Raw genomic sequence first — 13,987 nt, forward strand, 5'->3', positions numbered from 1 at the left:
AAAAGCCTTTAAAACATCAAAAGGAACCTATGATGCCTGAAGGTACTGATATTAACACACTGCCACACCCTACCTAAACTACAAGAAATACAGTGGAAGAAAACTTTCTAAAGCAATTTAAAGTACTGCATATAATTAAAAGAGCAGCGTACCCAAAGATCACAGCTTCTCTTAAGGTACTGTCACACTTAGCGATGTACCAGCGATCCCGACCAGCGATATGACGCGGTCAGGATCGCTGGTACATCGCTAAGTGGTCGCTAGTGAGCTGCCACACAGGCAGATCTCACTAGCGACATCACTGGGGACGGGGGTCGCTACTTACCTGTCACACAAGGCGATCCTGCGTCCTCCCGCCCGGCTCCACGCGTCGCTCGTCGTCACAGCAGGAAGCGCCGCAGGAAGCTGACGACGAGAAACAGTCGTGAACGTTCTCGCGCAATCAGCGATAACCAGCGGGGGAGCGGGTCGTAGGTAAGTATCACACACAGCGATATCGCTAGCAATATCGCTATAACGTCACAAGTTATAGCGATATTGCTAGCGATATCTCTTAGTGTGACATGCCCTTTACTGGGAACATTTTATTGTAATCATGATTTAATAGAGATATTGGTAGGATTAACTGCAGTTGAGTCTCCTAGCGATATAGGATTGTACACTCTTACCGGCATGGCGTATTAAAGCATAATTATCCATTTAAAAACCAAGGATCTCACTGTAGTTTCTGCACACTAGCCGACAGCCATTCATTAAACAGCGTAGATAACTGCAAGCAGAATTAGTGCACTGACCCCTCCTTTCTAATTTGTGTAGTAGTACTTTGTAAGTGCTGCGCTCAGTAGGAACAGCAGGTAGAGGGGGTCTACTGTTGCAGCCACAGTATCCATGACACAGTAAAAACTTAGTGCATCTCAAAATGAGATATCCATTATAATAATTTTATATATGTAGCACCAACATATTTCACAGCACCTTATAATGCTCTAGTGAAACAAGTTCTGCCAAACAAGAAATTAGTAATCCCGAGACATTGTCCACCACCTGTCGATATTTTCTGTAAACACTTCCTTAAACATGAGCTTCTCCATGTGAGACTTCTGTAGTATGGAGAGATAGTATAGTAAGGAAAAATCCACTGGTAATCCTCAACGTTAAGATCTGACTGAAGATTTTTTTAACCTCATTTTTAAGAGAGAAAATGTAACACAACTTTACATTGACAAAAAAGGCCACGCTGTGATACCAAATCTGTGGCTAGTGTGGACTTGCCCCATCTGTCTAACATGGCAAAATCAAACAAGGTAGCGCTCCACTGACTGCTGCATAAAGCTAAGCTGAAAACCTAATGCCTGGTTTCACACACACATTATATAAAAAAAAAAAAAAAAAATGATGTATTTAGAAAGTATAAGAACTGAACAACAACAACAAAAAAAAAAAAAAAGACACACTTACCTGAAGAACTGCTATCTAAGCTGGCAATAGATATTAGTTTTTCATTTTCTAAGAAACTTGCTGTGGATGAACCTTCTACAGCAGGAGGCAAATTCTGCTTTTCTCTCCCTGTACTGCTGAATAAGCTTGAAGCACTGGAAACCTGAAAAGTAGATTAAACTGAACTATTAGTTGCTACTATTATGGGAAAGAAATTAAGAGCAAAGAATTACTGCACTAACACAGCAACATTTACCTGACCACAAGTTGTAGACGCTTATAAAATGTATTTAAGAGTGCAAACACAAGAAAAAAAAAAAAAAAAAAACGTACCCAGTCTCTTTTGCCTTCAGTAACAATGTCAGATAGAAAATCTAAGGGGAAAAAAAAAAATATGAGAATGAGTAAAAGATACAATTTAAAAACCTATATATCATAATATTCTCTAATCTCTAATATCCAACGGAAGGCGTTGGTTTATGCTGAAGCATCTTTTGCATAAACATTTTTTAAAAAAAGAAAGTTTTTAGTTACCATTTCTTTGAGGTGGCTTCTCTTGCGTTTTTTGTCCTGGCAATTCAGTTTTTTGAAACGGAGTTTTAGCATTGCTGGCGTCAAACGTATTCAGGTCTCCTCTGTTAAAAAATGAAAATATATACTTCAGTTTAAAAAGATTGGAAGAAATAGCCATTAACAGATTTAACATCGCAACATTATGTAGATAATAATCGTTCCTCCAATACACCGTAATTAAAGTGATCCGATCAGCACTACAAACATGGCCGATTTAATAATTAATCTTTATTTTTATATAGCGCTAGCATATTCTGCAGCGCTTTACAGTTTTGCACATATTTTCATCACTGTCCCCGATGAGGCTCACAATCTAAATTCCCTATCAGTATGTCATTGCAGTGTGGGAGGAAACCGGAGAACCCGGAGGAACCCCACACAAACACGGGGAGAACATACAAACTCCTTGCAAGCTACCGTAACAATTCTGGAGCAGGTTTCAATTGCGGGTGGCATACATTTTTTTTGCAGGAATAAACAAACACTTTAACCCCTAAATGACAGGGCCAAACTTTTGAAATCTGAACATTGTTACTTTATGCAGCAATATCTCTGGAATGATTCGACATATCCAATTCGTTTGGAGATTGTTTTTCATGAACATTATACGTTATGATAGTGGTAAACTTAGGTTGATTTTTTTTTTTTTAAATACAAAAAACAGAAATTTGACAAATGTCATACAATTAGCAATTTTCAAACTTTGAATAATCATCCCTTTAACGATTTAATGAAAGCCAATGCATCTTTTTACTGATCTGAGAAATAAAATAGCATCCCCATACAGGTGACAATCCAGCAGCTGTCGGCTGCCCACTATAGCTGACGACTTGCTGTATCTGTTGGCACCGACCATATCTGTTTAACTCCTTAGATGTTGCTGCAAATAGTGACTACATCATATAAATGGTTAACAGAGTGTGGGGGCTTCCTCTTAAACCCTATCGGCACCCTGAGATCATGATTGTGTGGTCCTGACGTTTGCAATGGCAATTCACGGGCAAATGACAGCCTTAGAGTCTGCCGGCTATAGTAACCTGCTCAGAAGTTAGAAATGTTTAGGTGGTAAAAATACACTTTTTTCATTCCCTTCATGCCATTTTGCAGTAATTCAGGCAAATCACCTGAAGGGTAAATAAACCAAGCTTTCAGTAAGTTAGGCTGTGCAGTTTTTAAAATGGTATCAATTTTGAAGGTTTTCCAATATATAGGACCTCAAAAGTCACTTCAAACATAGGTCATATGAAAAAAAAAAAATATACATTTTGTAAATTTCCTTGAAAAAAATGAAAAATCACTTATATTTTTAAACCTCCTAAAAGACATAAAAAATGAATTAACATTTTACCAATGGTGCTGATGTAAAGCAGACATGTGGGAAAAGTTATTAATGTTTTTCTGTGATATGACTGCCTTGATTAAAATGGATAATCAAAGTTTGAAAGCTGCAAGTTTTGTTTACATTTTGTCAAATTTCTGATTTTTTTTTATAAATAAAACATAAAGGCCTACGGGTAAGTGCACACGTAGTTTTTAGGTTGTGCGGATTTTGTTGGAAAATCCACAGGTAAATCCGCAGGACAAAAGTCCTGCAGTTTATCTGCGGATTAGCCTGCGGTTTCACACTTCATAATGATAAGGGCGGAAACCGCACAAAGAAGTGACATGCTGCGGATTGTAACCCGCGGAAAAATCAGCAGCATGTGCACTGCGTTTTTTTTTCCATAGGAAATAAAAGGTACTGTACAACGCAGCAAAATCTGCTGCGGACCCGCAGAGCCAAAACCGCTGCAGATCCGCAGCAGAATCCACAGCTTGCGCACATACCCTAAATTTACCATTATCATAAATTATAATGTGCTACGAAAAAAACAGTCTCAAGATTACTGGGATTTGTCTATATCTATCCTTTCTTCCTTACCAATCCACCCAGACTAAGTTAAAAATTGTAATATCAGACATGGCAGCAATTAAGGTAGCTTCTCTAAACGTTAGAGGGTTTAATGTTCTGCAAAAACGGTCTCAAATTCTATACATGATGCATAAAATGGGAGTGTAAATTCTTTTCTTACAGGAGACCCATTTTAAAAGTAATCACTTCCCAGAAATGAAGAACCGGTACTACACAACCTGGTATCATAGGTCAAATCCAATTGCAAAATCTAAAGGGGTCAGCATTGCTATTCACAAAAGTTTCCCCTTCACCCAACTAGGGCTTGAAATTGATAACGGACATTTTTTTGTTACTGAAGATCTTTTTTTTTTTTTTAATCAGATCTACACACTAGCTAACTTTTAATTTCCAAACAAAGAGTAGGTGAGGACTAGGCCAAGATACCTGCAGCGACTGGAGGGTTTTACGGAAGGCCTTTTGATTTTTTGTTTTTGGGGGGAGACCTCAACCTGACAATGGATAAGACGTGGGACTCCTCAGTCAGTAAGTCTACGATTCCCCCTACGCAATTATCCTCCTGGAAAAAATATCTTCAAATTGCAGGCAGTGAATGCGTAGCGTGTCTTACATCCTAAATATAGAGATAACACCCATTACTCAGTTCACAACTCATAGTAGAATTGACTACTTTTTGGTTAGTCATCATTTGCTTAGCTGGGGTCCCTTTGCTTCTGTGGGCACTATGACCGGGTCAGACCATGCTTCAATCTTCTTTACTTTCCAGCCACCCACCTCTGTACCACACCCATGGCATTGGCATTTAACCCCTTTATGACCCAGCCTATTTTGACCTTAATGACCTGGCCATTTTTTTGCAATTCTGACCAGTGTCCCTTTATGAGGCAATAACTCAGGAACGCTTCAATGGATCCTAGCGATTCTGAGAATGTTTTTTCGTCACATATTGGGCTTCATGTTAGTGGTAAATTTAGGTCGATAATTTTTGCGTTTATTTGAGAAAAAAACGGAAATTTGGCGACAACTTTGAAAATTTCGCAATTTTCACATTTTGAATATTTATTCCGTTAACCCCTTCACCCCCAAGGGTGGTTTGCACGTTCATGACCGGGCCAATTTTTACAATTCTGACCACTGTACCTTTATGAGGTCATAACTCTGGAACGCTTCCATGGGTCCCGGTGATTCTGACATTGTTTTCTCGTGACATATTGTACTTCATGTTAGTGGTAAAATTTCATTCAAATAACTTGCGTTTATTTGTGAGAAAAACGGAAATTTGGCGAAAATTTTGAAAATTTCGCAATTTTCCAACTTTGAATTTTTATGCCCTTAAATCAGAGATACGGCACACAAAAAACTTGATAACTAACATTTCCCACATGTTTACTTTACATCAGCACAATTTTGGAACCAAAAATTTTTTTTGTTAGGAAGTTATAAGGGTTAAAAGTTGACCAGCGATTTCTCATTTTTACAACACCATTTTATTTTTAGGACCACATCACATTTGAAGCCACTTTGAGGGGTCTATATGATAGAAAATACCCAAAAGTGACACCATTCTAAAAACTGAACCCCTTAAGGTGCTCAAAACCACATTCAAGAAGTTTATTAACCCTTTAGGTGTGTCACAGGAATTTTTTTGAATATTTAAAAAAAAAAAATGAACATCTAACTTTTTATCATAAAAAAAATACTTCAGGTTCAATTTTTTTTATTTTACCAAGGGTAACAGGAGAAATTGGACTGCAAAAGTTATTGTGCAATTTGTCCTGAGTACGCTGATACCTGATATGTGGGGGGGGAACCACTGTTTCGGTGCATGGCAGAGCTCAGAATGGAAGGAGCGCCGTTTGACTTTTTCAATGCAAAATTGGCTGGAATTCAGATTGGACGCCATGTCACGTTTGGAGAGTCCCTGATGTACCTAAACAGTGGAAACCCCCTACAAGTGACCCCATTTTGGAAACTAGACCCCCCAAGGAACTTATCTAGATATGTGGTGAAAACTTTGAACCCACAAGGGCTTTACAGAAGTTTATAACGTACAGCGGTACAATTAAAACATCATATTTTTTCCACAAAAATGATCTTTTCACCCCAATTTTTATTTTCCCAAGGGTAACAGGACCCTAAAAGTTATTGTGCAATTTGTCCTGAGTACGCTGATACCCCACATGTGGGGGTAAACCACTATTTGGGCGCATGGCAGAGCTCGGAAGGGAAGCAGCGCCATTTGACGTTTTTGGCTGGAATTGAGATCGGACACCATGTCGCGTTTGGAAAACTCCTGATGTACCAAAACAGTGGAAACCCCCCACAAATGACACCATTTTGGAAACTAGACCCCCTAAGGAACTTAGCTAGATGTGTGGTGAGCACTTTGACCCCCCCAGTGCTTCACAGAAGTTTATAATGCCCGGGCGTGAAAATAAAAAATTCTTATTTTTTCCACAAACATGATCTTTTAGTCACCATTTTTTTATTTTCCCAAGGGTACCAGGAGAAATTGGACCCCAAAAGTTGTTGTCCAATTTGTCCTGAGTATGCTGATACCCCATATGTGGGAGAAAACTACTGTATGGGCACACGTCAGGGCTCGGAAGGGAAGTAGTGACGTTTTGGAATGCAGACTTTGATGGAATGGTCTGCGGGTGTCATGTTGCCTTTGGAGAGCCCCTAATGTACCTAAACAGTGGAAACCCCCCACAAATGACCCCATTTTGAAAACTAGACCCCCCACGGAACTTATCTAGATGTGTGGTGAGCACTTTGAACCCCCAAGTGCTTCACAGAAGTTTATAACACTCAGACGTGAAAATAAAAAAATCATTTTTTTCCACAAAAATGATATTTTTGCCCCCAATTTTTTATTTTCCTAAGGGTAACAGGAGAAATTGGACCCCAAAAATTGTTTTGCAATTTGTCCTGAGTAGGTTGATACCCTACATGTGGGGTAAAACACTGTTTGGGCGCATGGCAGAGCTTGGAAGGGAAGGAGCAACATTTGACTTTTTCAACTCAGAATTGGCTGGAATTGAGTTCAGACGCCATGTTGCATTTGGAGAGCCCCTGATGTGCCCAAACAGTGGAAACCCCCCCAATTATAACTCCAACCTTAACCCCAACACACCCCTAACCCTAATCTGAGCCCTAACCCTAGCCCTAACGGGAAAATGGAGATAAATACTTTTTTTTTTTTAATTTTATTATTTTTCCCTAACTAAGGGGGTGATGACGGGGGGTTTGATTTACTATTTATGGCGGTTTTTATATTTGGCAGCTGTCGCACACTAAAAGACGCTTTTTATTGTAAAAATAGTTTTTGCATCACCACATATTGAGAGCTATAATTTCTCCGTATTTTGACCCACCGAGTCATGTGAGGTCTTATTTTTTGCAGGACGAGTTGACGTTTTTATTGGTACCATTTTCGGGCACGTGACATTTTTTGATCGCTTTTTATTCCTATTTTTGGGACACAGAATGAACAAAAACCAGCGTTTCATGAATTTCTTTTGGGGGGGTGCGTTTATACCGTTCCGCGTGCGGTAAACTTGATAAAGCGGTTTTATTCTTCGGGTCAATACGGTTACAGCGATACCTCATTTACGTCATTTTTTTATGTTTTTGTCGGTTTTATGCAATGAAAACTATTTTATATAAAAAATAATTATTTTTGCATCGCTTTATTCTGCGAGCTATAACTTTTTTATTTTTTCACTGATGATGCTGTGTGGCGGCTCGTTTTTTGCGGGACAAGATGACGTTTTCAGCGGTACCATGGATATTTATATGCGTCTTTTTGATCGCGCGTTATTACACTTTTTGTTTGGCGGTATGATAATAAATCATTATTTTTTGCTTCATTTTTTATTTTTATTTAAGGGGTTCGCTAAAGGGGTTAACTAATGGGACAGTTTTATAGGGCGGGTCATTACGGACGCGGCGATACCTAATATGTGTACTTTTATTGTGTTTTTTTATTATTATTTCCAAAAAATGGATTTATTGGGGGAATATTTTTTTTTTTTTTTCTAATTTATTTGGCGATTTTTTTTTAAATTATTTTAACACTTTTTTTTATTATTTTTTTTTACTTTATTAAATAGTCCCAGGTGGGACATCACTGTCCTGTGACAGATCTCTGATCTGTCACATCACAGATCACTGTGACAGATCAGCGATCTGACACAGGCACTGCAGAAGGCTTCCTCATGCCTGCGCTTTGCAGGCACTGAGGAAGCCATCTTCCTCAGGCCCCCGTCGCCATCTTGGATTCGGGGGCCTGGAGGAAAGGAGCCCCCCGCAGCAGCGCTGCACATTGCGCTGCCGTGGGGGGCTCAGGGAAGCACGGAGGGAGCCCCCTCCCTGCCGATGCTTCCCTTTAACCCCCGGTACACCGCGATCATATTTGATCGCGGTGTGCAAGGGGTTAACGTGTCGGGGGCGGTCCGTGACCGCCCCTAACACATTGTGCCGGGTGTCAGCTGTGATAATCAGCTGACACCCGGCCGCGATCAGCGGCGCTCACCACGTGGGCGCCGCTGATCGCGCTAGACGTACTATCCCATCCATGGGCATAGGGGCCCAGGTCCCATGGACGGGATAGTACGTCTCATGTCAGGAAGGGGTTAAACCAGAGAGTTATGTGACACAAAATAGTTAATAAACAACATTTCCCACATGTCTACTTTACATCAGCACAATTTTGGAAACATTTTTTTTTGTTAGGAAGTTATAAGGGTTAAAAGTTGACCAGCGATTACTCATTTTTACAACAAAATTTACAAAACCATTTTATTTTTTTAGGGACCACCTCACATTTGATGTCACTTTGAGGGGTTTATATGGCAGAAAAAACCCAAAAGTGACACCATTCTAAAAACTGCACCCCTCAAGCTACTCAAAACTACATTCTAGAAGATTATTAACCCTTCAGGTGCTTCACAGCAGCTAAAGCAATGTGGAAGGAAAAAATTGACATTTTAATTTTTCCAACAAAAATTTTCTTTTAGCATCAATTTTTTCATTTTCACGTGGGTAACAGGATAAAATGGATCCTAAAATTTGTTGGGCAATTTCTCCTGAGTACACCGATACCTCATATGTGGTTGTAAACCACTGTTTGGGTGCACGGCAGGGCTCGGAAAGGAAGGGGCACCATTTGACTTTTGAATGGAAAATATGCTGGAATATTTAGCGGTTGCCATGTCGAGTTTGGAGAGTCCCTGTGTGCCTAAACATTGGAGCTCCCCCACGAGTGACCCCATTTTGGAAACTAGACACCCCAAGGAGCTTATTTAGATGTGTAGTGAGCACTTTGAACCAAATGCTTCACAGAAGTTTAAAACGCAGAGCCATGAAAATAAAAAATATTTTTTTCCCCCTCAAAAATGATTTTTTAGCCCGCTATTTTTTATTTTCACAAGGCTAACAGGAGAAATTGAACCACAAAAGTTGTTGTGCAATTTGTCCTGAGTACACCGATGCCCCAAATGTGGGGGGGAACCACTGTTTGGGCGCAAGGGAGAGCTCAGAAGGGAAGGAGTGTGATTTTGGAATGCAGACTGATGGAATGTTCTGCGGGCATCATGTTGCGTTTGCAGAGCCCCTGATGTGCCTAAACAGTGGAAACCCCCCACAAGTGACCCCATTTTGGAAACTAGACCCCCCCCAAAGAGCTTATCTAGATGTTTAGTGAGCACTTTGAACCCCCAAGCGCATCAGAGAAGTTTATAAACGCAGAGCCATGAAAATAAAAAATCATTTTTTTTCCTCAAAAATGATTTTTTAGCCCGTTATTTTTTATTTTCACAAGGGTAACAGGATAAATTCAACCCCAAGAGTTGTTGGCCAGTCTGTCCTGAGTACGCTGGTACCCCATATGTGGGGGGGGGGGGCCACTGTTTGGGCACACGTCGGGGCTCGGAAGGGAAGTAGTGACGTTTTGAAATACCGACTTGATGGAATGGTCTGCGGGCATCATGTTACGTTTGCAGAGCCCCTGATGTGCCTAAACAGTGGAAACCCCCAACAAGTGACCCCATTTTAGAAACTAGACCACCCAAGGAACTCATCTAGATGTGTGGTGAGCACTTTGAACCCCTAAGTGCTTCACAGAAGTTTATAACGCAGAACCGTGACAAAAAAAAAAAATTTTTCCACAAAAATTATTTTTTTAGCCCCAATATTTTATTTTCCCAAGGGTAACCGGAGAAATTATGTGGGGGTAAACCACTGTTTGGGCACACGTCGGGGCTCGGAATGGAGGGAGCGCTGTTTGACTTTTTGAACGCAAAATTGGCTGGAATAAATCATGGCGCCATGTCGCGTTCTGAGACCCCATGATGTGCCTAAGGCCTCTTTCACACTTCAGTTTTTTGCATCAGTTGAAATCCGCCAAAAAGTCAGACAAGCGGATCCGTTTTCAGACGGATCCTGAAAAGAGGGGAGAGAGAGAGAGAGAGAGAGAGAGAGAGAGAGAGAGAGAGAGAGAGAGAGAGAGAGAGAGAGAGAGAGAGAGAGAGAGAGAGAGAGAGACTGACCTTTTGTCCGGCACCCAGAAAGAATTTGGGGTTAAATAAGTGTCTGGAGGATCCGCCAGAGAAAAAACTCGTTGCAAGCTCCGTTTTGAAATCTTTGAGGATGGTGACGGACAGCAACTTTTGGCGGATTCTCAAAAAAAACCGGATGCAACGGACAGCAATCCGTCACAATCCGCCATTAATGCAAGTCAATGGGGAAAAAAACGGATCCTCAAAAGAAAATTGAGGATCCGTTTTTTTCAAAACCTGGCGGATTGTGACTGATTGTAAAAAACTGAAGTGTGAAAGAGGCCTAAACAGTCAAAACCCCTCAATACAAACTAACCCCAACACACCACTAACCTTAACCCAACCCTAATCATAACCCTAAATACAACCCTAATCCCAACACTAATCATAACCCTAAATACAACCCTAATCCCAACTCTAACCCTAACCACAAGCCTAACCCTAACCCACCCCTAACCCTAATCTTAACCCTAATTCCAGCCCTATCCCTAATTCCAACCCTAACCCCAATTCCAACCCTAACCCTATTTCTAACCCTAATTCCAACCCTAATTCTAACCCTAACCCTATTTCTAACCCGAACCCTATTTCTAACCCGAACCCCAACCCTAATTCCAACCCTAACCCTATTTCTAACCCGAACCCTAATTCCAACCCTAATTCCAACCCTAATTCCAACCCTAAATGGAAAAAAGATATATTTTTTTATTTTATTGTTTGTGCCTGGCTATGGGGGTGATAAACGGGGAGGTGCATTTACTTTTTTTTTTCATTTTGATCACTGTGAGAGTTTATCAAAGTGATCAAAATGAAAAATGAATGGGCGTGCGGCAAATTCATGGGCGCCGCCATCTTGGACAATGGCAGGTGCACTGCGCATGCGCCCGCCATTTTGCAACATGGCGGCGCCCATGATCCGGACGGCGGGACACCAGGAGCCACAGCAGGACATCGGAGGTATCGGGGGGGGGGAAATCGGAAGGTGGGGGGGGCGATAGGAAGGGGAGCAGGAGCAGATGATGATGGCGGCTGATCGCCGCCGTCCGTCGTGGCGGGGGCCAATCGGCCCCGCCAGTCGGTGTATGTGTGTGTGTGTGGGGGGAGTGTCGGTGTCCAGCCATGTCAGGCGCTATTGCAGCATCGGCCATGGCTGGATTGTAATATTTCAGCAAATTTCATTGGTGAAATATTACAAATCGCTCTGATTGGCTGTTTCACTTTTAACAGCCAATCAGAGCGATCGTAGGCACGTGGGGGCTAAGCCACACCCCCTGGGATTAACCATAGAGTGTCCTTTGTGTGCTTCCTATTCTTCCCTCTTTTCGGAATTGTTAACAACTGTGCTTTGAGAATTTCATTTTTCAAGATTTCCCATCCTTCCTGGACATTTTTGTCTTTAAGGATATCCAGCCATTGGATCCCTCCAATTCTCTTTCTGAATCCCTTAAATTCTGCCTTTCTGAAATCTAACCTTGACGTCTGAGTCTTCACAGGTCTTCCTCCTCTAATTATCCAAAATTCTAAAATAGCATGGTTGCTACCTCCTAGGGTCCCAGCCACTTTTACCTCCTCAACCATTTCCTCCCTGTTTATAAGGATTAGATCCAAGGTAGCAGTTATTATTACTAACCTGAACAAGCAAAAAGATGACCTGAAGGGACATCTAGGCCAAAGCTAGTCAAAACATAGGGAAAGGTTACAGCAGTTCTTTTATGAATTTGAGGTCATATGTGGTGGCCCTCTAGCCAGAAGCATCCATCCTAAAGCCCCAACGACATTTATCCAATCGATACAGGATGCTACAGGTTTGGTAATCAAGGAATCAAAACAAATAGCTGAGGCGTTCAAAGGATATTATAGCTCCCTGTAGAATATTGAGGGCCAATATGTAGACATAATAATAATAATAATAATAATAATAATAATAATAATAATAATAATAATACATTTTATTTTTATAGCGCCGACATATTCCGCAGCACTTTACATTTCAGAGGGGATTTGTACAGACTATAGACATTACAGCATAACAATAATCACATACAGTAGATTATAACAAATCCCAAGAGGAGTGAGGGCCCTGCTCGCAAGCTTACAGTCTATGTGGAAAGAGGTAGACACGAAAGGTGGGTGGTAACAGTTGCCCTGATTGTATGGACCAGCCATAATGTTAGGTGTGTAACAGTACAGACACAGAGGGCTAATGGATGCATACAGCATGTGGGAACATGATGCGGGGAACCTGGTTATGGTAAAACTTTTGGCTCTGCCACACAGGGATAGATTAGGTTAATGTGTTGGGGTGGTAGGCCAGTATGAATAAATGCGTTTTCAGGACACGCTTAAAATTGTGGGGATTGGGGACTAATCGTATTGACCTGGGAAGTGCATTCCAAAGAATTGGCGCGGCACGTGTAAAGTCTTGGAGACGGGAGTGGGAGGTTCTGACTATTGAGGATACTAACCTCAGGTCATCAGCAGAACGGAGGGCGCGGGTAGGGTGGTATACTGAAACAAGGGAGGAGATGTAGGGTGGTGCTGAGCCATGGAGGGCTTTGTGGGTGAGGGTAATAAGTTTATACTGAATTCTGGAGTGGATGGGTAGCCAGTGTAATGACTGGCACAAGGTAGAGGCATCGGTGTAACGATTGGTGAGGAATATGATCCTGGCTGCAGCATTCAAGACAGATTGGAGAGGGGAGAGTTTTGTAAGAGGGAGACCGATTAGAAGAGAGTTACAATAGTCGAGACGAGAATGAATAAGAGAAACAGTAAGAGTTTTTGCAGAGTCAAAAGTAAGAAAAGGTCGAATTCTAGAAATGTTTTTGAGGTGCAGATGACAAGAGCGAGCCAGTGATCGAATGTGGGGGGCAAAGGAAAGCTCGGAATCAAGTATGACCCCAAGACAGCGGGCATGTTGCTGGGGAGTAATAGTGGAACCACAGACGGAAATGGCAATGTCGGGTGTAGGTACATTAGTAGCGGGAGGAAACACAAGGAGTTCAGTCTTTGACAGGTTCAGTTTCAGATATAGTGAGGACATGATATTAGACACAGCGTTTAGACAATCGCCAGTGTTTTCTAGAAAGGCTGGTGTGATGTCAGGAGAAGAAGCGTATAATTGGGTGTCATCAGCATAGAGATGGTAATAGACATGTCACCAACTCATCTTCATTTGAAAATTAATCAATACATGAAACACACTACTCTGCCCTCAATACCGAATGACACAAAGGCATCCCTAGAGCAATCATTTGAAGAAGAGGAGGTACTTCAGGCCATCAAAAACTCCACATCTAATAAATGCCCAGGTCCAGATGGTTACACTGCAAAATTTTATAAAACATTTGCTACGCAATTAGTACCATTCTTAACATAAGTATGTAATTCAGTTTCAACTTCAAACCCTATTCCCAGACAAAACTCTGGAAACCCATATTTCGGTGAAACCGAAACCTGGGAAAGACCAAACATTATGCCCAAGTTACAGGCCAATATCCTTAAT

At 41.3% G+C, this 13,987-nt stretch overlaps 1 protein-coding gene across 2 annotated transcripts in view; it reads right to left on the reverse strand.

Moving 5' to 3' along the window:
- Positions 1–13,987, reverse strand: part of CEP192 (centrosomal protein 192) — a 325,551-nt gene that overhangs the window by 274,078 nt on the left and 37,486 nt on the right. For both annotated transcript variants that reach the window (XM_073590043.1, XM_073590042.1), the window contains exons 4-6: positions 1,972–2,072; positions 1,771–1,811; positions 1,459–1,600 (exon numbers count right to left, since the gene is read on the reverse strand). In XM_073590043.1, the coding sequence (XP_073446144.1) occupies positions 1,459–1,600; positions 1,771–1,811; positions 1,972–2,072 (284 nt within the window). The remainder of the gene's footprint in view (positions 1–1,458; positions 1,601–1,770; positions 1,812–1,971; positions 2,073–13,987) is intronic.

This window comes from Dendrobates tinctorius, unplaced genomic scaffold, assembly GCF_039654945.1.
Source record: "Dendrobates tinctorius isolate UK_male_01 unplaced genomic scaffold, ASM3965494v1 ptg000115l, whole genome shotgun sequence".
NCBI lineage: Eukaryota > Metazoa > Chordata > Amphibia > Anura > Dendrobatidae > Dendrobates > Dendrobates tinctorius.